The sequence below is a fragment of the Oryzias melastigma genome, linkage group LG13, assembly GCF_002922805.2.
Source record: "Oryzias melastigma strain HK-1 linkage group LG13, ASM292280v2, whole genome shotgun sequence".
NCBI lineage: Eukaryota > Metazoa > Chordata > Actinopteri > Beloniformes > Adrianichthyidae > Oryzias > Oryzias melastigma.
Genome location: NC_050524.1, coordinates 10,349,273 through 10,372,421, shown reverse-complemented (window position 1 = coordinate 10,372,421; position 23,149 = coordinate 10,349,273). Strand labels below are relative to the sequence as shown.

General features: G+C 40.6%; 1 protein-coding gene across 4 annotated transcripts in view; it reads left to right on the top strand.

Moving 5' to 3' along the window:
* robo1 (roundabout, axon guidance receptor, homolog 1 (Drosophila)) overlaps window positions 1-23,149 on the top strand; it is a 280,040-nt gene that overhangs the window by 102,341 nt on the left and 154,550 nt on the right. The window contains exon 1 of one of the 4 annotated variants that reach the window (XM_024277076.2): window positions 5,724-6,167. The exons of 2 other annotated variants lie outside the window; for them this stretch is intronic. In XM_024277076.2, coding sequence (XP_024132844.1) covers window positions 5,987-6,167 — 181 coding nt within the window. In that variant the 5' untranslated portion in view covers window positions 5,724-5,986. Of the gene's footprint in view, window positions 1-5,723; window positions 6,168-9,337; window positions 10,118-23,149 lie in introns of those variants that run through there. One more of the 4 variants, XM_024277077.2, reaches the window with a different exon arrangement.

Below are 23,149 nucleotides of genomic sequence, written 5' to 3'. Positions count from 1 at the left end.
TCAAGAGGCGGCGTCTCTGAAGAGTCTGCTGTGAGGGGGATCTGAAGACGCGACAGTGTGACTGTGTCTCAGCAGGGCTCAGCGTCTGTGGGTGAGAGGGAAATGTCGTGGCGTGGAGGGCTGTAAATCTGAGCAGCACCTGCTCCCTCCTCTCTGGCGCAGGGCGTTGGACCAGCAGCACCACATATCCCATCATCCATATTTATTTCTTTCATCCCGGCGTCTGTTTGGTTTGGCAGTCGATGGCACAGAGGAAGGAAAAGGAAAGAAAAGGGCTTTTTGTTTGAGATGCAGATAATACATCTAGCATAAGCTTTGGCTTCTGCATTTTTCTCTGCTCGTGGTCCTCAGAGGGAGATCAATCACTTATTCTGGCTGCAAGGATCCACTAAAATTACAAATATTGAGGAATGATATTTACTTTTGGTCCTCTGGAAAACCTATGAAAGTAATGCTTTGCATAAATATTTGAATAAAGTCTCGTATTGGTGGGTTTGCTGTCAGGAATTGGAAAAAACATTAAAGAACAATTTATGCTTTCATTTTTTTTTTCTTTTTTCAACATCACAGTAACTCCTGACTGTGGTTATAGCGTGAGGCTTTGAGCAACTGCTGAAATTGATGAGCTGGCCTTTTTTTAGCTCCAATTTTGGACCCAACTTTCAAGAATCAAGCACCTTTATTGTCATTAATCAAGGTAGAATGACATGTTGTTCAGCAGCTTTTGACTTGAGGCACACAATAAAACACTTGGGATGGACATGTATTCTTAAAATATATTGAAATAATTCTAAAAATAGAACAAAGCATGAAAGGAGAACAAGTAACAGAGCAAATCAATTTTTGAAGTGACCCACATTAGCGTCCTGAAGTGCAGAGTGAGTGGATTTCTGTGGGGGTTGGATGCTCAGGCCTTGGGTGGGTGGGGGTGTGTAGGGAAATGGAGTAATAGGTTTCTCAGTTCTGGGGAAGTGGATGTGGTTTCTTTTGTATCTTCTTTTTGTGAGAGCACTCCCAAGATTTATTTATGATTATGCATTTACAGTACAGATAAATAAATAATGGGCTTTTCTTGCAATCTAAACCACATTCACACAAACAGTCATTAATGGGTGAAGGAAAATCTAAAAAATAAAGTTTTTTTATGAGTAGTACATCCTGTGGATGGCTTGTAATACAGTCCAAGAATGGGTTATAATGATAATAATTAAAAAAAAAGTTTAATAAATGATGCATAGTGCTACTTAAATGCATGAAGATGCTATTTAATGTGATTTACAGTGTTTTTCGCACTGTAGGGTGCTGTGGATTTTAAGCCGCTCTGTCAATAGTCAACTTGCAAACTTTTATCATAGCCTAGGCTATATAAGGCACACCACACTATAAGGCACTTTAACCTTAATTTTGTGTTAGGATCGACATAATCCCATTATAGTTTTGATTGCATTAAAAAGAATCACTTAAAATTAATTTATTCCATCAAGGTTTTTTGACATTGTCAGGAACCTTGATTTCAATAAAATTCTATTTTTTTTTGTCCTAAAATGCTCTAGTTGACATTATGTCTTTTCTGGTGTTTGGGTCGGTTTTGATATATAAAATAACTTTATAAAGCAATAATTAGAGCCAAAATTAAAATCATTGGTGAATTTCAGTCAACATACTGACAGCCACTTCCTCTCCCAATCACATGAGCTCATCTGTCCAGTAATGTTGCAAAATAGCTAAATAAACAAACTTGGGTATCTCCAGACACACAAAGGGTTTTTTTTTTTAATTTTCTTTTTTTTTTTTCGTCTTTGATTTAGATTTTAGAACTTTGTTTTTTATAATCCAATTCCATCCAGACAACTTCAATAAAGCCAAATTATCTTAATTGCATATCTATGTCCAGTATACTGACCAATAGGCCGCAGTGAATTAGCTTTCACTGATTCACAGGATTGGTTGGACAGAGAGTTTTATGCTGGTTTTCCTTCCTGATTTGTATTTTATCCGGGCTGGGGACCAGCACAGGGAGACCCAGACTGAGGATCCCTTGTAGCTACATCGTTAGACAGTACCTGTGTTGGTCCTAAGGGTCTCACCTTAGGACCAACACAGGATTCTGCTCTTCTCCCTCCCTAGGAATCAAGCCCTGATTTCCCAACTGATCTTCTGATATATATATATTCTGAATATATCAAATCTGTCTCTGGCTGATGTCCAGCAAGGACATTGACTAAAGCCTGTTTTTGTATAGTTTCAGTAAGTTCTATTTTCACTCACCCATTGAGTTTTTGAGTTTATAATGATAATTAGCCATTAACAATGCTGCTTGTATCATACATTTCTATGCTGGAAGGGACGTGGCTTTTCACTCAGCAAGCTGCTCTCAATTTAAGGAATTTGGTCTGATTTTGTCCAACTTTGTCTTCATGCTCCATGAGCACAGTCATGCATGAAGCCCGAAGGCTGCAGGACTGAAATAATGCATGTTAATCCTCGTGTTGAGTGGTGGCTGCCGACATAATCGTACCTCCATGTGGAGCGCGGCGTCTCGGGGGGATCGTTTGAACAGAAGCAACCAACAAACGTGTCTTTTACCGCAGAGGTTGGAGAACATCCATGCTAACTTCCAGATTGTCTGTTGCTGCAAATATCCCAACATCTGACTGCATTTTTGATGTCGGTGCCAGGATGTTACGTGATTTTAATCAGCCTCCGCGGGCCACATCGAGGCTGACGCTAAACAGATGCTAATGTGAGGCCCATTAAAAGACACTGGGAAAGAAGGATTCAGGGAGCGCAGGCAAGCGTAAAAGCAACAGCCTGTTTATCGCCTCATCCATTGTTGTCTTGCAAACTTCTTCCAGGCATCCCAAAAAACATACTGGCTTCCTTTATCCCTGTTCTCCTCTTTTGCATTTCATGCAACAGTGTCATGCATGGAGGCATTCCCTAAACACAAGCAGCTTCCTAAACTTTACCATTATCGTCTTTTTTTAAAAGTCAAAGAAGAACTCATCTGTTTCTAATTTTATTGTTGTTTCTTTTTAAGTTTTACTCAAGCCTCAAAATAGATTTTGAACCTCTATAGACCTGACCTAACCCTCACAGTCACAGGGCCTCAGGTAGTCAGAATTAACTACTGTGGAAATAGAACCCAAAATGTGATGCCCACGCATGAACGCCAGTCAATATCAAGATTTTTAAAGATATTTTGCTCCTATTGTATCATGTGAGTGTGCATGTAATGTGGAGCGCAGACTAATACATTCTCCAGTCTAATCTACAACAGAAGGAGCCATAAAACTGATTAAATATACTCCATAGTTATAAATATATAAAAATTTGATTTTTTTTTATGTAAAAAAAAATCATGTGTGTCTATTAATGTTTCAATGGAGTTAGGTACAGTATGTTAGATTGATCCACAAAACTTTTGTTCAACTTTCAAATAGTGTATGAACCAGTGGTGTCAGTGTAACTCAAAGATTTATTCATTTCTGATGTGACATTTTTAAAATGATTCTTGAGATAGCTCATTGCTTTTCTGCTTATTTTTAGTTTTTAGGCTGCATGTGTCCAAATTCCCTCCCTACTCCATAACTTCTAACAAACTATATATTGCAGGACTATATCTGGATTTTAAAAGTAATCCAGACACCATTCTCTTTTTTTTTCTTTTTCTATGACGTCACAGATTTCCCAAAATAAAAACCTAATAAATCCAACATTTTACAAAGACGATTTATCAATCCACTGTCTTCTGAAAATGAAAACTTGGGTAATTTATAAAGGATAAACTGTTTTTTTTTTTTTTTTTTATGAAAATCATACAAATGTGATGCATTATGGTCTATGTTTCCCAATGGATGGTCTATAGTATGTTCGCCATTTTGAAGAACTGTCTCAATCTATAATTCCAAAATCCGAGTGTCTTAGAAATTTCCCAGAAGCGAAAAACCAGCATGCATTGATTGATGCTCACTAGATTGGTGAATATAGACCATAATGCATTGCGTTTGACTTATATTTTATAATAAACCATCCACATTTTTGTCATCAGAGCTCAATAGATTAATAAATAGTCTTCGTAAAATGCTTATAATTAATAGTTTTTTTTACTTTGTGTAATTGATGACATCTTATGTGCTGTTTAAAAAAAAAAAAAAAAAAAGTAATGATCATAGTGTCTAAATAGTTTTTGAAATCCAGGACACTAAATAGTCGTGCACTATGTAGTTTTTTAGTAGTTCGAGATAAGGATTTGTTGCAGAGACTTCGGGGAAGTTTCTAGAGAACTAGATATTGGAATTATAGATTCGAACGTGACTACAAACTGATGAAGGTAGTATCTAGTACAGTCCTGTACTGTAAGGAGCAGTACGGTACGGTCCAGTTAAGTCTAGCGAGCATTTCCAATCTGTTAAGCCTCGCTCCCTCTTAGCGGTTTGTTTTCACGCTCTGTGTAGTGTAGACCGCTAGCGTGTCATTGTAGAAAGATGACTAGAAAAGAACCAACAATGGAGGTCATCTAGAAGCTTTTACTTCTGGTACATCATGTATAACAGGAATTTAATGTTGTTAAAAGAAGATTGCGGGTGGCTAAGATGAACACTGCCGTAAAGAGGAACACGTTGGAGATGCTAGCTTAGTGCTATATTGGTGCTTTCTAATGTGGTCATCACTTACTGCCAGTCAACGAGATGAGGATAGATGGTTAACGGGTACAATGGGATTCCCTCCAGGCCCTACTTTGGTTATTAAGAAGATAATCTGGTACTGTTAATCAAAGGTGTTCTGTTTGTGTTCTTTTACGTTTACAGGCTAAATGCAGTCAGACTGTTTACAGTTAGCTTCCACTTTGCTTTTCACAGGATAATTACTACCTCGGATTTGTGATGAACTTCCTGTGGCTAGGTCACGCCCCTAAAACAGACACAGTTCAAGGAATCCTTTTCTCAGATCATCGGCAAATTGCTAATTTGTCAACAGAAAAGGGCTTTATATTGCACTTTGAAGCATTTTCTCTGTTTTGTCTTTTTGACAGCATCCTGCTTTCAAAACACTTCTATAATGTGATGCTTTTTTCTTGCAAACTCACAAAAGACCATAAATGTAAAATGCTCCTTTCTAAGGAAGCACAATGAATAATTACAATGAAAGCCCGTCAAGGACAGGACATGAATGATAAAAGGTTGTCGTGAATGAAAACCGTTCAGCTAAAGTGTCTGGGAAAGCCAGCACAAACATCCTCTCCCTCTTTCCTTCCAAGGTGACTCCAACTGCAACTCCACCAATATTCTGGTATTCAATCTTCCACCTGTGGAAGCTGACATCCCAAACGCATCACTCATTTACAGATTATAATCATACTCGTCTGTCTACTGTAACAGAAGGTTTGTGTTTATGGTTGAATGGGCTGCATCCTTTCAAGGGGAAATGTTTTGTTTCATGCTATCTTTCTTAGAGAACTCATTGTGAAAGGCGTGAAACAGTCTTAGGCGAGGAGAAGGGTATGTGGGCGCCTTCAGCTTACCCCAACCTCACCGTCACCCTATCGCCTCCGTATTGAGGGGGCTTAAGGTTTTGTGAGGAGGCCAAAACATCTGAAAAGAGGCCCAGCATGCTGTCTATAGAGGAACCCCCCATCCTTCTCCACACACAGAAACATGGCAAGAAAAGACAGAATGTCCTCTTTGAATATTAAAAAGAGATTTAACAGGAAAAGAATAAAGATAGGAGCGATTGGATGCTGAGATGGAGTGGGGAATGAGCTTCTCCAGGCATGTTTGGTACAGAGGAAAACATTGTCTCTGGATTTAGAAGGATGGCCAAGCAGGGGGTGCCTCGGACATTTGGGAGAAGGAAGCAGAAAGGAGAACTTGTGGGGAGAGCAATTTTTCTCATATATTTTTTTAATTGATTTCCCACTTATGACCAATGGACTTTGATGTCGATTTTTCACTTTACTTTTTTCTTCTGAGTCACAAACGTCACCATGCGGACTGCGTGTTTTTTGGTGACCCTCTTTGCATTTTCGGTCATGCCGGGAGTCTCACACAGGTCCCATCGCCTGTCCGGCTCAGTGAAGTCCCACTGGTGCAAACAGCTGCTTCATAATCTTCACCGAAACCACCACTTGTTGAGACACCCTCACAAATGTGACCATGTGTTCCAAAGTAAGTACAAAAGTTTTGATATACAGGTCAACCAAAACTACATTCATCCCGATGTGGCAGCAGTCAGGGAGATATTTCACTCTTTTGTACGTCGCGAGTTCTTGGAAGCTGTTTTGTGGTGTTGAAAGCTCGCCGTTACCTCTGCTGCTGCGACAGTTTGACATGAAGTCACATCTCCTGCTCCGGCTTGCTGATAAAGGTCACAGAGGGAAAAGCAGGATGGAGTGGCTATGTTTGTGGAGTTGAGTCTTTGCATTCATCGACATTTAGCGTATAGACATATAGCTCTAAATGAATGCTTTTGAGGATAACCCACAAAAATTGAAAGAAAATTCAAATTTTCTTTTACTTTTAGACGGATTTTAAAATCCTTTGGTGAAATCTACAAAAACATGTATTTTTTATTGAGATATAGATAGTATCAATTATGATGTGTTTGGAAATTTGGAAAGTTTTTGCTTATAGCGATCTTAAGACTGAGATTGAGTCCTTAACCTTGCATTTGGTCTATATTCAGACTGCCGACTACCGGACATTTCTGTTTCAAACCAAAGCTTGTTAACAAAAGCATGTGACTGGAGATCTCTTCAGTCATTGGCCAGGAATCAAGCAATGATCAAGGGATTAATGGAAGTGTTTCGCTTTGAAATCCTTGTCAGGATATTTCACTGATTGAAACTTGTATTTCGCTGATCATTTCTGAACGTCTGTATCAACGTCAGATATACTTTTTACTGCTATTCTTGTGTGGCGGACGCATGGTGCAAGGCGGTTACTGAGGAGGTGATTTCTAAGAGTTTACGCTGATAATGTTTATGATTGTCAGGAAAATAGTGTGAGAAGCAATGTTTATCCATGACTTGGTTTGTGTCATTGTTGCTCTGTGTTTGTCTGCGGCTTATGGTTGCTTTCTTTCAACTCTATTTACATCCCATAATGCTCGGGTACGGTGGTCACTTGGTCCAGTTGTTTCGCTCCGAGCATGGAGCATATTCAGTCTGAGAAAGCTCAGTCCGATTGGTCCAATAGGGGGAATTCAGAGAGCAAATTTGTTCTGTTTTATTGAAGGAAACAAACTCTCATTCATGTTAAGTGAACCAAATGTGTCAAATCTGAATACACCCTTAGTTTAAGATGCAAAAAATATTGATGTAAGTGTTCAGGAAAAAAAAAACACCTTATTTACCCACTGTCTCAAATTTGATACACAAGTTTAACTCAATGTAAAATATGTTATAAAGAATTAATTATCAACAAATGTTTCATTCTTTCAATACAGCAAGTAGTTGTTTAAAAAAATGAATATCAAAAGAGGAGATATTCTCACAATTTGTCTAAACTTTTCCCACCAAAAGTGTGTTTTGAGATTTCATGGAAGCAGCCATTTTGAAATGAGCCAAAAAGACCTTCTACTGCCCCTAGTGGAATGATGATGAACTAGAGGGCAGAAAATGTTTTATACAAGGGGTTTTAAGAACAGTTTGTGTATCCAATATGATATGAATGGTTATGTAGAGTTAAAAAAAGGGAAAGACCAGTAACATCCATCCATTTTCTTGACCGATGTGTCCCTTTCGGGGTCGCGGGGGTGCCGGAGCCTATCCCGGCCACTGAAGGGCGAAGGCGGGGTACACCCTGGACAGGTCCCCCGTCCGTCTCAGGGCGACCAGTAACATAATTTTAATATTGGTTTCCATTTCCTTTATCCCGTGTTTAATCGGAGTAAAAGTGCACGAAAAGCTCAGGAGTTCCATGTGGGTTTTGAGTGAAGTCATTTTTCTGCTCTCGATTCCTTTCTGTGCCACATCAGACTTTTTAAAACGCTTTTCTTTTGGGCACTCAGCCTTTCATAAACTCGAGCACGCTGATGGGTCTGAGAGTGGACTGAGCTGATAATTGTTGTGTTATGGCTCCCGGCTGCTTGCCGGAGGAAATCTAACAGTTGGGTTGGTGGAATTCAGCTGAGCAGCCACTTTACTGATCCGTGGCTGTAAAAGCTTTCAGGAAAAACAGACCCATGCGGGTGGAGTGAGAACGGAGCGAGTACAGTTGCAACATGATGCACATGGATGAAGGAGAAAGAAAGAAAGAAAAAAAAACAAATGTATGGTTGACAGGCACATTGCCTCTCTGCTCTCTGTCAGTCATGCAGCATTTGTCAAAAGCAAAGAGCTTAGAGGCTGATACTATAAAATTAAGCAATGACATTTTGCATAAATTGATGAGAAATTATTGCTTAAATATAAATAACCTTAACTAAATTTGTTATTTGTCATAAAAACTCATTTAAGAGATGATGGTTAATTTGATTTTTTATTTCCTGACAAAATCTTGTCATGATTAGTGTGAACAATACAAGGAAATTCTGGTGCTCAGCTTGAGAAAGCTCAAGGCGAGTTCCGGGAGTGCTCGCTGGGGGGCGCTGTTTGGTAACAAGTGGAGCAGAGAGAAGCGCTTTGAGCAGAGCTGAGGAGACTGACTGCATTTCACTTCCAGCTGTTCTTTTTTTCACTCACTCTGGTAACCTCCGCCTCTTTCTAAATCTGTCTGCATTGAACATAAAGCTCCAATGAAGGCTTGTGAGAGTGCAAACAATTATAAATGTGTATTTTTTATATATCTTGTGATTTATACTGAATATAAGTCGATTAAATTAAAATCTAAGTTGGATAAAAGTCAAAAAGCATGCTTTCTTTGTTCCTAAATGCAAGAAAAGAGCATTTTTAAGCAAAAATTTGGCATTTCTAAAGTATTTTCTACAATACAAAACCCAATTCAACATTTAGTTTATACATGAAAAGCATGCTTTTTCATCATAAAGTACAAAAATAATCAAAGTTTGGAAAAATCACAAACTTTATGAAGTTTATAAGAGAGGAAATTGCCTGAAAATGTTTATTTGCATTTTTTCAAACTTTTTTTTGTCAATAAAGCTTTAAGAAATTGTAAAACCCAAATCATAAAGTATAGTCGACAGAATTCACAAGCAGTTTTTCACTTGCACTAAGTCATCTGCTGAAATTAAATATTTATATTCATTAGTTTAGCAAGTTTCATGCTGCGCGCGCGGAGCGGCTGCGCCACTGGAGTGCGCGCAGCTCCAGGCGCGAAGAGGTTAAATCTGCTCGTTGGGAAGCGTTGTCAGGTCCTCTGAGAAGGGGGGGGGCACAAACCCACATTGCAATTGACGAGCCTTTCCGCTTTTCCTTGAATGAAACGCAGTGAGTATGAAGCCGGACTCCCCCCCTCCCGCCTGAGTCAGGTTCGGCGCCTGCGACGCGCGCGCGAGGCAAGAGGAGCCGTCGGAGTTGCAGCGCAGGAGCGAACGGGACGGAAAGTGATGGAAAAGTTGCGCTGATCTCTGCCCGGCGTCACTGGATGAGAAAGGAGAGGAGGAAGTGGCGAAGTTTGTGCTCTGGCAGGGAAATAATGTGACCGGGAGCTGCAGCTCTTCTCCGCTCCGTCTGGACTTAAACTGAGCTGCGGATTTATGAGCGTTTTTGCGCAGAAGGACTACATTATTCCAGGCTGTTCGCCTGGATGAGCAGTGAGCGCAGCGCCGGGATGCATTCAAAGACAGACTAAAGCTGTGCTCTCACATTCACACTTTTAGTCCAAACACACTCCACGTGTGAGAATCCAGGACTCATTGGAACTCTTTTTGTCTGTTTTCCTCACATCTGATCCCCTTCATCCAAAAGGAAGTCACTGAACTAACCACAGAGTTTCTTTCAGCTTCTCATGACTCCCAAACAAACATTCGGGATTTTTCCAAACTCTGGATTTTGATATTTATTTTTTCTTGGTTTGTCATGAAGGAGTGGATGCTTTAACTGCCTTTTTAATCATCTGGATTATACAAGAATATTTCTTAAAAGACAGACCCTGAATGATGTCTGCAACTTCAATAGGATTTTTATTTCTGTTAGGAATTCTCCATGTGTGCTCAGGTAAGTCTCAGGAAGTTGGTTGGACACATTTATCTCTCAATTATTACTGATATTTGCTTATTTACATATCAGGAAATCCAAATGTTTAATTAATATGCTATTTTCTGATTAGTACATTTGGACTCAAACTAAAAAAAAAAAAAGACATGACTTTTTCAAACTGCATTTTCCTGCATAAAATGTCATTAAAAAGACATTTCATCAGGACAAAGGGACATACTTTTGCAGTTTGGGCTCCTCTGTAGGAGGTGGAACCTTCAAGGTAAGGGGAAGGTCCAACTTTTAAAGCTGAGCACACGTAAAGTCACACACAAAAAGTGCTGAGGCCATCTGGGATCAGTGAGGAGAGCAGCTATCATCGGTCATACAGACAGCATAAACCCCACTGGGAACTGTGTTTCCATGTATGCCATGATTCCTCCCAAAGATGATTATTGTTGCTGAGTAAAACATTTTTGTTTACCCTTTTAAACAGCAAATTTAAAGCATGCATAATCAAATATTTTCTAATTATTCTATTTGGACTGTTATTTTCTGTTTTCGTCCCTTGACGTGGCTTGTAGTTTCTGTCTTTGTTTCTTGCCATCCGTGTTTTCCTCCTCACCTATCACAGAGATGTCTTTATGGAGTCTGTGGTCCGTGGTAGCCGGGCTTTTCCAGGTCATTTGCTGTAGGCTTTAGAAGTACCAGCCCATTCTAAGACACAGAGGAATGCATCCTGGATGTGGACAAGATGGCAGTTTTCAAACAAAGAAAAGCTTGTTGAAGAATTCAGCTCCAGGAAACAAAGAGTCTGACATAACACAGACGGGTTTTTGGTTTTAATAAAATGCCATTTGCCAAGCCACCGTTGCAGAAAATCATCAGTGAACTCCGCGGCGTTCAGCTCCTGCGTGTAATTGCCCGAGTAGCAGATAGTGTAACTGTTTTCAGGTGTAAAGCTGCATGCTAAGCTGTAATGACGGATGCTGGGTTGAAACTTATTGTCGATTTCAGTCAAAACTTCTACAAAAGTTCATTTTTTTGCTCCATTTCTTGATGAGTTTTAGGTTTATCCAAACAAATGCTTCTTTGTTTGCTGTCTTCATGTAGTGCATTGACTCTGCTCATATGAAGACTCTTTTGTAGTTTGAAGAAACTGGCACTTCAACAGGAAGAAGGGTCAGAGGTGAGCACGGAGACCTGGCTGCTTCTCCATCTGCTGCACCTTCAGAGCCAGCAATCATCTGGTCTGTGAGAAAGTCCCTCAGTTTCCAATTACACTTTAACTGTGGGGATGTCAGCAACTGTTTTATAGGTGAGAGTTGTTAGTAGGCCGTGCTAATAGAGATAGACCGGACATTACGTAGACTGAAGGCGTGGTCTTGGATCCAAGGTGTCGTGGAAATTTGATTTCCCACTATTTGTCATGGAAACTCCACATTTCTGCTATAAATTTTAACAACAATTTGATTCATATCATAGTATGTGATTGGTGATACAATTTGTAGTCAATTATGGTTCATTCTGATTCTATCTAAATCAATCCGGGACATCTTTAGCCAAGAATTCAATCTATAGCAGTGTTTCCATTGACTATGAAATTGTGCAATTTTTTCTAATGGAAACACGACAATTAAAAAAAAAACGTTTAAAAGAAGTTTTCCACTCGAAGGAGGTGGTTTTTGAGGCATTAATAATTGATGCTTTGTGCAATAATTACAATGGAAACCCTTTTTTCAAATTAAATGAGTCACGTGACCAACACCTGGATACCACGCCAAAAGTGGTCCCACAGCATCACACAGCTCGTCAAAAGTTGAGCATGTCATGCAGAATTGCTCCTCTGTAAAATCCCCAACTACAATTTCCCCAAATCTGCTCCAATCGCCTTCTGCTCTATGGCCTGAATAAGACGCCGACGTCTCCTTTGATAGATGATGATGAGCGCTAGTGTCATGACAAAAATAAAAGTATAGTTCTCATTCGTCACCATGTTTTAAATGACTTATTGAGTGAGTTGGTTTGTGTTTTTTTGCATAATTATGATTTAATTGAATCAATATATTTGCGAAATTGTGTTTTTTCGACATTTCTAGAATTTGGATAAAGTTTTGCACAAATGTGTAATGGAAACACTACAGGTGTGATTTAGAGCTGAACAGTCCAGGTTAAGTTCTCCAGATTCTTTGTATTTCTTGCAAGATAATCAAATTTAAATTAAATCTGTCTAAATTCATTCACATTTTAGTCTCATACGTTCTGTTTATTTTCCATATCAACAAAATACAAGCATACCATAATTAGACCTTTCTACCACACTGTACGGTCACACGTCTTTGCTAAATTTAAAGTGTTTCCACACATTGGATTGTAATGGTGGCTTGATCATTTTTTGTTGCTGTGATGGAACATAGTTGTTTTTACGTTAAAGTAAAATACACCAACTGTGCTTCACTCCAAATGGTATTTGAAATAATTTTAGAATGTTTGAGGTCGATTACTAATCTGATTGGATTGTCAGCATATACATTGATTCATTGATTAAGTCGATTCATTGTTACGCCTCTAATTTCTGTATTTAAATGGACTTTCTTGCTCTCAGCTAAAAGGTTTTAGAAATAAAGTATTTTGAACTGTTGCAGGACTGTATTTTTTTTTCCTTTTTAGGGCATTATACCTGTAGCTCTTTACCGTAATCTGTTAGTCATTTCAATACATTAATGCAGTTAAGATAAGTTATTACTTTTTAAACTAACTTTACAGTCTTTAATTGTAGTTTTAAATGTTTTTTTATTCTCTGTGTAGCTTTCTGAGATGACTATTTGAGATTAAGCTTTTTTTTTATGGATTTAAATTTGAGAATTGAACTTTTTTAGTATTTGAAGGCCTTAAACTGAAAGAAAAAAAAATGACCTTCGCCCTTTCAAACTTGTGATGACTTGCTTATTGCCACCTTGCTCTGTCTCAAGGTGGTAAATTGATGCCTCCATCTGTCATGTCTTGCCCTGTTATCAGGTGATCTGTCCTCCCTCTGTTCACTAAATGCTTGTTATCTCCTCTCCAACTGCTCATCAGAGCTCACACTCTCCACAGAGGTACCATTCAGGCAAGGGCAAGACTCAGCCCGGTGGGATAAGGGTTTCTGGGATATGCATTCACAAGAATGATTCAAAGCATATATATGAGGCTTATCTTTCCAAGTTTATACCCACGTTGGTTTACAGTCTGCGACGTGATTATATCCGGCAGAATGGAGGATGTGAGGCGATTCACATGCTGATAAAAACCATGGGCAGTGGGAGCGGTGCCTGGGTAATCAGGCCCAGCACTGCAGCACCAAGCCGTGCAGGTCATGACAAATTGACTCATAAGTGCTGATAAATTGCAGAGGGCTTCCACCTCCTACATCACAGCGATGTGACAAGACGCAGCGGGTTCACAGCCAATTAATGACCAGAGAGCACAGGTGAGAGCTGACAGTCCTTATGTCTCACGTCATTCCAAAACATACCCTCCTTAAAAATCAGTCACACTTAACCAACTTCAATCATCTCCTGACCTCTTGAGACAGGAAGTTTCAGTGTCACTTCTTTATCTCAACTGAGAAATCTCACACCTGCGCAAGGCGACAGTTTCATTAAAGCTTTATATCCACAGCTTCCACTAATGCGCATTAATCAGATCTTAATCCGAATGAGTTAGGGTTTTACACGGAAAGATCCGGGATTAGGCCGACTTTGGCTTAGTGGAACCACTTGGAGGAATGTCCTGTTCCTGTTTGCCGGAGCAGCAGCTGAAGTCCTTATTGAGTGACAAGATAAACATTTCAGAGCAGTTAGTTGAAGGGCAGATGAATTAGGCGCAGACTCTTGATGATCTGCTTTCCTCCAACGGCTCTCCCTTTAATGGCCTGCAAGCACAGTTTAATTGGATTAATTAGCAAATCTGTCGGATGGCAGTAGTTTGTAATTCGCCGTGGCGGCAGTTCAACCGATTTGCTCTTCAGCGAGAAGATTTAAGAGGAACTGAGATAATTTCATTACAACCCAGGGTCTTTTGTCTAAACCGCTTGATATTTTAGGAAATTCCCTGCAAAATGTATCAGATTTTGTAGACTTTTAACTGATAATGTTTTGATTTCTGACACATAGATAGATAATCTACACTAGAATTCACTTCAATACACTTAAATTTTGAAATTCCTTCCGTTTGCTGGTAGGGACGTCTCAATCCGATCACATGATTTGAAATTGAGCCCATGTCTGTAGTTTTAAACTTGATGGGTATTGGACCTCGGACCCGCAGGAAACCTAGGTTCGCTTCACAGGGAGTCCAATGAGCTTCATTCAGTGTGGGTCCTTCGCCAAGACCCTTGACGCTACAGCTAACTATGAAGCCACAGGATTTCCATGTGCTTGTCCCATACCCGGATAAAATACAGAGTTGTGTCAGGAAGGGTATCCGACTTAAAACTCCATGCCAAACCACAAGTGCGAATCATTGAAATCTGCGGCAACCCCTGATGGAACGTACTGAAAGGAGACTAATGGCTGTTTATTCCAAGCTTAGTTATTCAAATGAATGCCATCTAGTGGAAGTCTGTATAACTTGAACAGATCACAACATTTTAGTACCATGAAGCGCAGCAGAATATGGCACCAATTTGAGAATAAAGTGCGTACGATATTTTCAGATTTGGAGTTCGGGGATCAAAAATTCTTTCAATAAATGCTTGAAATTGAAGGCCAGTTTCTATTGATTTGTTTTAATGCAAACAATGACCACAAAGACGTTAAAAAACAATTTGATTTTTGTTTCTTTTTAATGATAATGGTGCTGTCCATGCCGCTGACAGAGACGGTAATGAGCCGGCTCCTAAGTGACCGTCTATAAAGTGCATCTCTAGGAAAAGATTATTAAAAAATAATAATAATTAATCAAAAATAGTAAATAAATAGTTTATAGATAGTTTTTAAAAATCCTTATTATATTCATAATACAACAGTGATTTTGGAAGAAAGTCATTGTTTTTATTTTAATTGGAGAAATGAACCACATCTGATCAAAAATGTTGAATAGTTTTGCAGGTACCAAAGCTACAGTCACCAACTTTTTTACATGACTATCACTAATTTTACTTGTTAATTTTTAAAAATATTTTACCAAAGTATCAGATCCGGACTCTGCATCGGTAGACACGCAGAATCAAATGAGTTGGAATCAGATCAGTTGTGACATCACTATTTAATGGGACGCGGTGGCTGTTTCATGTCCAGGATGGATCAGTGTAGTTAATACATTTTCTTCTGACAGCTGACATGGAGGACAAACACTCCCTTATCCCACCATGCTTAGACGTGATGAATGATGCTTTCTAATTGGCTGGAAGCTGTTGTCTGGTTTTTGTCCCAAATTCCAAAATGGAACACTTGAACGGTCCTCAACTTTTCTTTGTTATGAAAAAGGCAGAGAATTTTTCACCTTTTCTTGCACAGATGTCTATGTTATTTCACTAGATTAGTAGTTTAAATCTATTGGTGGTGAAGCCACTAATATAGATGTGCGCAACAACAAAAAGCAGAGATGTGGGTTTAAGTTTGTGTGGGGTAAATGCGAGAAAGCTTAAGGAATCTCTTGATCTTCTTACCAACCCCCGCATTTCTTTTTTTTTTTTTTTTGTCCCAATTTTTTTAAGACTTGCCTTTTTGTGACTGGTCAGCGCAGATCTTTCTTAAATAAAGCAGGCCGACACGCAGAAAAAAGCCTGTGGGGATGGGGAGGCTGCATTGTGCTGCATTAACAGGACAATTGTAAGGCAGGGAACAGGGGGAGGGGAGCAGAAAGGTTCAGCCGAGGCAGAGAGGGGTGTGTGAGGAGTGCTGAAGGGAGGAGTGCGGCTACACAAAGGCTACCCCAGGGGTGTGGAGCGGGGGAGGATGAAGGGGAGGACGGAGGAGTCAAACATAGCATGATACACCAGCTCTGGGAATACTTTTGATCTGGCTTCTGCGCTCACATTGCATATTGTTACTCGTCCCTGGTGACGCAGAATGTGCTGATTAGAGCGATAGTGGCGAAAAAAAACCTGTGCTGTTGGGTTTTTCTCTATGAGGGTGGACATCTGGGGAGAGGTGAGGTGGATTTGAAGAAGTGCTGAGTAAAGGAAAGACGGTACCAAGCCCCGGTGTGGCATTGAGGGCTCGGTCGGAAACGACCAGCATCTCTCAAGTGTCTAAAATCTGCATGCTCAGGAGCTCTTACGGGGCTTACCCCAGGTCTGGAGTTTGCTCCTGCGGTAAACTGTGCTTCCACGGGGTGTTCCGCCTCGTGCATTTTAAAAAGGCTCAGACCGCCCTCTCTTTCATTTTCTCCACTGGGGAGACTGAGAGATGGCATTGAGGACTGCCTTTCCCCGTATCCTTCTTTTCTTTCTCACTGCCTGAGCTCGGACCCCTTTCCAGCCTCTGGGACCATTCTATTACTCTCTCATTTCAGGGCCTGGATACACTTTTGAAATGCTAAAACTCTCTTTGGTTATGCTTGACAAGGGAAAATGCCATTGAAATAACTAGATTGAATTACTAGTCAAAGGAACAGAGAGCACTAATTGGTTGATTAATTTATTTACTTCCCCTTTCTCTTATTTGTGTAGTTGCGATAAGGATTCCCTCAAGTGACAACTTATCCGCTCTAAAAATAAAAAAAACAGTATTTCCTTTTTTTTTTTTACTTTACAGTATTCACTTAATGCACTTTTACCTTTGGAGATTCTTTCTGTCTTTCAGAGCAGCATCATCACCTTTAATCTTGGGAGTAAAGGGCCTTGGGGGGGAGCAAGGGTAACTCTGTCACACAAAAGACGGTGATAAAAGTAGGAGGGTCGAGGTCTATTTAAGGGGAAAGCACTGGAAAACATAATTAATGAGAGAGTGACCTTGAAATTCACTATTACAGGCCCGCTTTTGGAGCCCCCACCGTTCAGCTGTAACCATGGTGAAGAGACTTCACAGACCTCTGTGATTTTTTTTTCCAACATGTCAATGCATGGCTACTTTGAGTTGGGAGATTAAGCATAATCCTGCTCTATTATCAGGCTTACCTACTTACTGACGCTGTAAATCTGATGTCACCACAGATATTAATACATGAAAGTCCAAAGTTGTTTGTCAGATGCTTTATTGCAGATGCAGTATGGCATAGCAGTCTACAAACATGGTTTAACCCAAGAAAAATCCTCTGGATATTCATTTTTAACACAAACGCTTGAGCGTTTTTAGGTCTAAAATGCTTGGAGAGCAGTTTTTGTTCTTCAATATTTCTGTATCCCTTTAGTGAAACAGTTGTCTGTCTTTGTAGTCTCACTCCTTTCTCTAACGTCCCTTCTCAAATGTGCAAAATCTCTCATGCTGTAACAATGTAAAAACACGAATGGAAGATTTGTTCTTGAGGCTATGTTGACAAAATTGTTTTTGCTTTTGTTAGCAAATCTCACGCTACATTCACACCGCCCTTAGCACCACAAATTCAGTCTATGTAGACGCACGGAAATGGGTATTTTGGGCTTCCGTGTCCAAAGTCTTGAGTCGATACGCACATTTTTAGAGTGTTGAACGAAGTTTAACAAAGGTGGAACTTTGACTAACCAGGGACTTTGATTTGGTAGTGATGTATGGATGTTTTAATTCACATAAATGCCAACCGTTGTAAAATTAAACATGGAGGAGAAATTAATTATCGTGGTTTGTGCCCGACACCAAAACCTCATTTCCACTGAGCAATCCAATCCAGTATTTTGAGCGCTTGGATTGTAAAATCGACCCATTAAACAGTACCGAACCGTACCTTTTGGGGGCCCCCATCGGTTGTAGGCTGATTGAAAAGTGGAATGGGATGGTTGGGACAGAGCCACTGTAGCCACCCATTGATTGGCAGAAAGTGTTAATGATAAATGAAAAGATAAGACAGAATTAACTGGACCGTACCGTACTACTTCTTACCTTACTGTACTGGACTGGATTCTCAGTGGAAACGAGGCTCAAGTTTTTCATGCATCAGAATAGAGGTGTAGAAGGCAAAGCCTTGAGCAAGATTTGCAGCGTTTTGACATTTCATACCAAGCCTCTTTCAACTCTAGGTGGCAGACATGCACTTGTAAACAGAAGCAAAAGAAAAAGACTGATTGACCATCGTGAATATCATGGGCTAAACACGTGTTCAAGGATGTGCGTTCGTGACCGAAGCGTCACATTTCACAACTGTTTGCATTTCTCCTTAGCATACCTTTCATGGCCCAAAAGACAAATCAATTAGATTCATATAAATATGTAGGAATAAATTGGTGCATCCCTTTTCACATTTTTCTACCATGTTTGGCTAGCCAGTCTCTAAATCCAATCTCTGTTTTGGGGTTAAATTTTGCATTATTCAACACAGATTTTTGCAGTTCTTCAGATTTTGCTTTCAGCCTTGTGCGCTCCTTCTGAGAGACACTGATGTATTTTATTCACAAACCACATTCTGAAATTCATCTTTGTTCTGGCAGCTTCACAAGAGATCACTTTTTCCAAGAAAAGAAAAAAAATATGTCCAGGCGACTTAGTATTGCTGGAGAGAAGAATTGTTATTTGAAAACAGTTCAGAAAGCTAATTGTGATTCGGATGTTTTGTCTCATGTTCCTCCACGCTATCGCTGTCTCTAGGTTTCTTTAGATGCTCCGTCGTTTGACACAAGTGCTTCTGATGTGAAATATCTAAAAATGGCAACGAAAATGAGGGTAGTGGGTGAAATGCATTTGCATTTTTATTCTCAAAGCAGGAGGAAGGTGTGTTTGGGGTTGAAGAGTCGCGTGTACCTGAACAGTTAGGGGTTATAAGGGGAGGACATGGTAAGTGGGTGCTGGAAAGCAGTCAGGGCAATGAGCAGTTGTCTGCAGAAGGAAATTTCTTTTTAATGCCAGTCTGGGCACCGTCTCCCCTCTGTGGATGTCTAGAAAAAGGCTTCTTGGCAGAGTTTGCCCCTTCATTAGTTTTGACCAAATATTTACTGTTCATTGCATGGCAGGCCTTACATTCCCATTTAATTTTTCCAGGCCAGGTTCTGAATAGTTTGGGGAGTTTTGTGTTCCATTTGGCTGGACTTGGACCACGGCCCTTTCAGCAGGCCCATGCCGGAGTCGTTTTGCCACATGGCCTCGCAGAGTCCTAACCTACACTTTGGGAGCCAAGTTTTAATACCTCAGCAGCTATAGCATATATGTTCCTACAAGTTTGCAAGCTTTCCTAACACTGCCTAAGGTGTGTTTACCAATCATAACCTATAGGTCACTGAAAGGGAATGGCGCAGTCAGAAATAAACACCATAGTCTCTACTGGATGCTGTAAAGGAAAATCTCTTCTAACACCCAGCTGTCTGAGATTTGCCTCATAATATGAGTTTGGACGGGTATTCAGAACAGCCTGCATTTAAGCAGTTAAGGCCATCAGCTCTGCTCTGGAGTCCTGTAACACAACCTGGGTCCAACAGTGGACCCAGGTCACTCCCACTATCAAATAAATAACATTTTAAAAGCATTAGATGCTCTTTGGACACATTTGCCCCTGTCTGTGTCACATTTGAGCTCAGCTTTTTCTTGGCCGCTAGCCCACACACTGCTCTCTCTCTCTCTGTGGCTCGCCCGTGCCAACTGAGTGTGCTGCTGGTTTCTGTAAAACCCTCGCTGCTCCTCAGCCCCTCCTTTACCTTCCCTCTGCTCCCCACTACCCATCATAACCCTCATTGATGGAGCAGAAATAAGCCGTTCAAGAGAAAGACCTTGTTAAGAGTTGACAGCCTTATTCTATTGTTGTTGACTACAAAAACTGAGTAGATTGAAGTAAATAAAGCCTTTTTTCCACTGAGCAGTTCGATATGGCTAAATCCGGTATTTTGAGCATTTCAACTGTTAAATGGACCGGTTAAACAGCTCCGACCCGTACCTTTTGACAGTCCCCATCTGTTGTAGGTCCACTGAAAAATGGAATGGGATAGTTGGGGCAGAGTGTCTGTAGCCACCCGTTGATTGGCAGAAAATGATGATGACATTTTTTTCCTCTTTACGGCAGTATTCTTCTTAGTCGCCCGCAATCTACTTTCAAATAACATTAAATTCCTGTTATACACAATGTAGAAAAAGTCATCGCACTACAATGGCGCAATGAATTAAGTCATATAAATTCTTTTGTTTCACAAACAATTTTCCATATGCTCAAATATTCTCACCATGGAAACAATAAATCTACCTTGTATTTAATTACCCTTATTTCTGCTGTCTTGCTGTTGTTGAAAGGCTTTGTAAGTCACTAACACTGCATTGGTCAGACCTCATTACAAGTTAGAAATGCAGGAAAAAACAAAAACAAGAGGTAATTGCAGACTCTCAGTCCCCTTGTGCTTCATTTCTGTAATCCTCCACCATGCTCAAAGCCTTGGCCATGTTGCACAAAAAAGCCAGAGGAGCTCAGCTCAGCATCTGGGATCCTCATTAATTACAGCCCTTTCCTAGAGTTTCTGCTCTGCTGCAGGAATGACATCCTTGACACCAGTGTACATGAGACGTACAGGCTGGGTTTTCCTCGCAGGTCGTCACAGTGAATGTGCCAGGTCAGCTTGAGGAGCCTGTTGAGTTTGCTTAAACTCACACATAACCGCCACATTGTGAAGAGATAGATAGATACCAGACAGACTGACACACAGTCAGCGAGACAGACTGACTCTCCGCCTGCATCCACCCAGCTCCGTTCAGCCCATCTGCCTGGTCTCCAGAGCCAATTTGACAGGCAGCTTCCTAACAAGCTTCACAGCCTTTCCCACCACAGATTTCCTCCTTGTCCCTGAAAATTGATACAATCAAGAAAAGGAACTGCATTCATCCTGCTGGAATGGATGCTGCCCTCATGGCCTTCTGCTGAGTCTGACAGCTTTTGTTTGTCTCTAATGACACTCAGGGTGTAGATTGACATCAGAACGAGCAACATCCACAACTCTGTGCCTTGGGTTTGTGCTGTACAGTTGTGTTGTAGAGTTTCAATTTGTTAGATCTATTTACATGTATTCACTACTGATTTATTGCTGGCAGTCTATGTAAATTTCTCAAGCAGGATACAGTTGTATAGCTTTTCCTGCAATATTGATTTATTATGCCATATCATCAAGTTAAATAAGATAAATTAAAGTTAAATAAAGACTCCCTATGTTGTCTTAGTGCATTTTATGAGCTTTATTAACCCCTCACATTAGCTGCATTTCTGTCAGGTGTTTTCCAAACATGTCCATTTGGCAAAAGCCTTCAACAGAAGCCGCTCAGAATGGGCCCCAGTCTCCTAGAGGAATGCTCTGCATCATTCCCTCCCCACCAGCTTGGCCGGACTTGCTTGGAGAGACCCAGAAAGATTTGTTTCCCAGCTGACACAGTCAAGAGTTTGGTTAAATAACTCCACCGTTTTTATCCTGATGAGCAAAAGCGAAAGGGCATTCCAGAGTGTACGACTGTAACCTTTGGCCAACGAGAGCTGCTCACGCTCTCCTCAGCAGGGTTCTCATCTCTTTATTGCAGATGACAAATGAGCAACAGGGTGATCAAAGGCGGCAACAGTTATAAAAGTGATTCTGACACATCTGAGAGATTTAGCTGGCCCTGCTAATGTAGCTTGAAAAGTAAGGCAAGTTTGGTAAATTAATAAGTCATTCATCTTACTTTTATCTTGCGGTGCTTTCCCAGTTGACTTATCTTCCAATGATGTTTGGAATGGGATTAGCCCATTTATTGGATAAGTACTGGAGGAACTGCTGATTGAAGAGGAACAGTTTTCAACTTGTTTTTTTAGGCTTTCCCTGCCAAACTTTGACAAAGAAGCTTTGTACGGTGGTTGTATACATTTTTGCGAAAGTCATACTTCACCAAATGGAAGCAACATGGACATCTGAAGCTGTGTTGCTCCAGGTTTTATGTAGCTCTGGATCGTTTTAACATGTGTTTTGTCAAAGCTTTGTTAAAAAAATGGATAGAAGTTGAGATTTTGTTGAAGTGATATCTGTTCTCAAGCTTTAGTGCACTGCAAGCCAAGTAACCATACTCCCTGCTGTTTGGTAAACGGAGACAAAGAAATGGGGAGTGAAGGAGGTCATAAAGATATCCGTCATCCCCCTCCGTCACCCCACCTCTAAATCTCCGTGCACACTCTCACACGGGGCTGTAATCCTGCCTCTTAGGAGTGTAAGCGATAGCCTTGTGTAACAATAAAATCCGGTTTGATCAGATGCAACCGGGAAAGTCATTCATGCTGCACATTCCATGGTGGGATTGTGAGCTTGAAACGGCGAAAGGTTCAGTTTCACTTCCCTGCTAATGTCATCTGATCATCAGCAGTACAGTACCTGGCCTTTTCCCTGTTGCAGTCTATCCGTCTTATCTCTGGCCTCCCTTCGTTATCTTACCTAGTTCAACAGAGAAGGCTGCCTTTTTCGTTTGCATTCAGTCATTACATCGGCCGGCCTCCCCTTCTGAGCGTGCATTGCTTCAGTCTCCGCCTGCAGACCCTGCGGGACACACCCTCTGCTCTTATCTCTGCCATAAATCCCTCTTAAGTCCCCTAATCATAGATTAATAGGACTGTAGACAGGGAGTGACCTACTGTGCTTGGCCTCCCTTATCATAGATCCGTGTTTCATATCTCTGGCTTTGCTTATCTGGTCATCTGATGTGCTTTGTGATGATTTGTCTCCGGCAACACCTGTCAGTTTCAATATCTCTATGGGATTCTGTGACCTTGGGCGTGTTTATGGTGGAAATTAAATTTTACAGCTGTTTTGCTCATGTAATCAAATGAATTCTTTTGGTTTGGATCCTTTGGTCTGTTCAACAGCAAGGCACTGGGAAGTTGCTTGATCATCCAAGGAAGTACATTCATTATTCCGTCTCTCTACCTCAGGGGACCACGGCGGCAGCGGATCTAAATTGCTTTACTCTTCCTATCCCCTGTGGGTTCTTTTAGGTAAAGGGCAGGAGCCTGGCT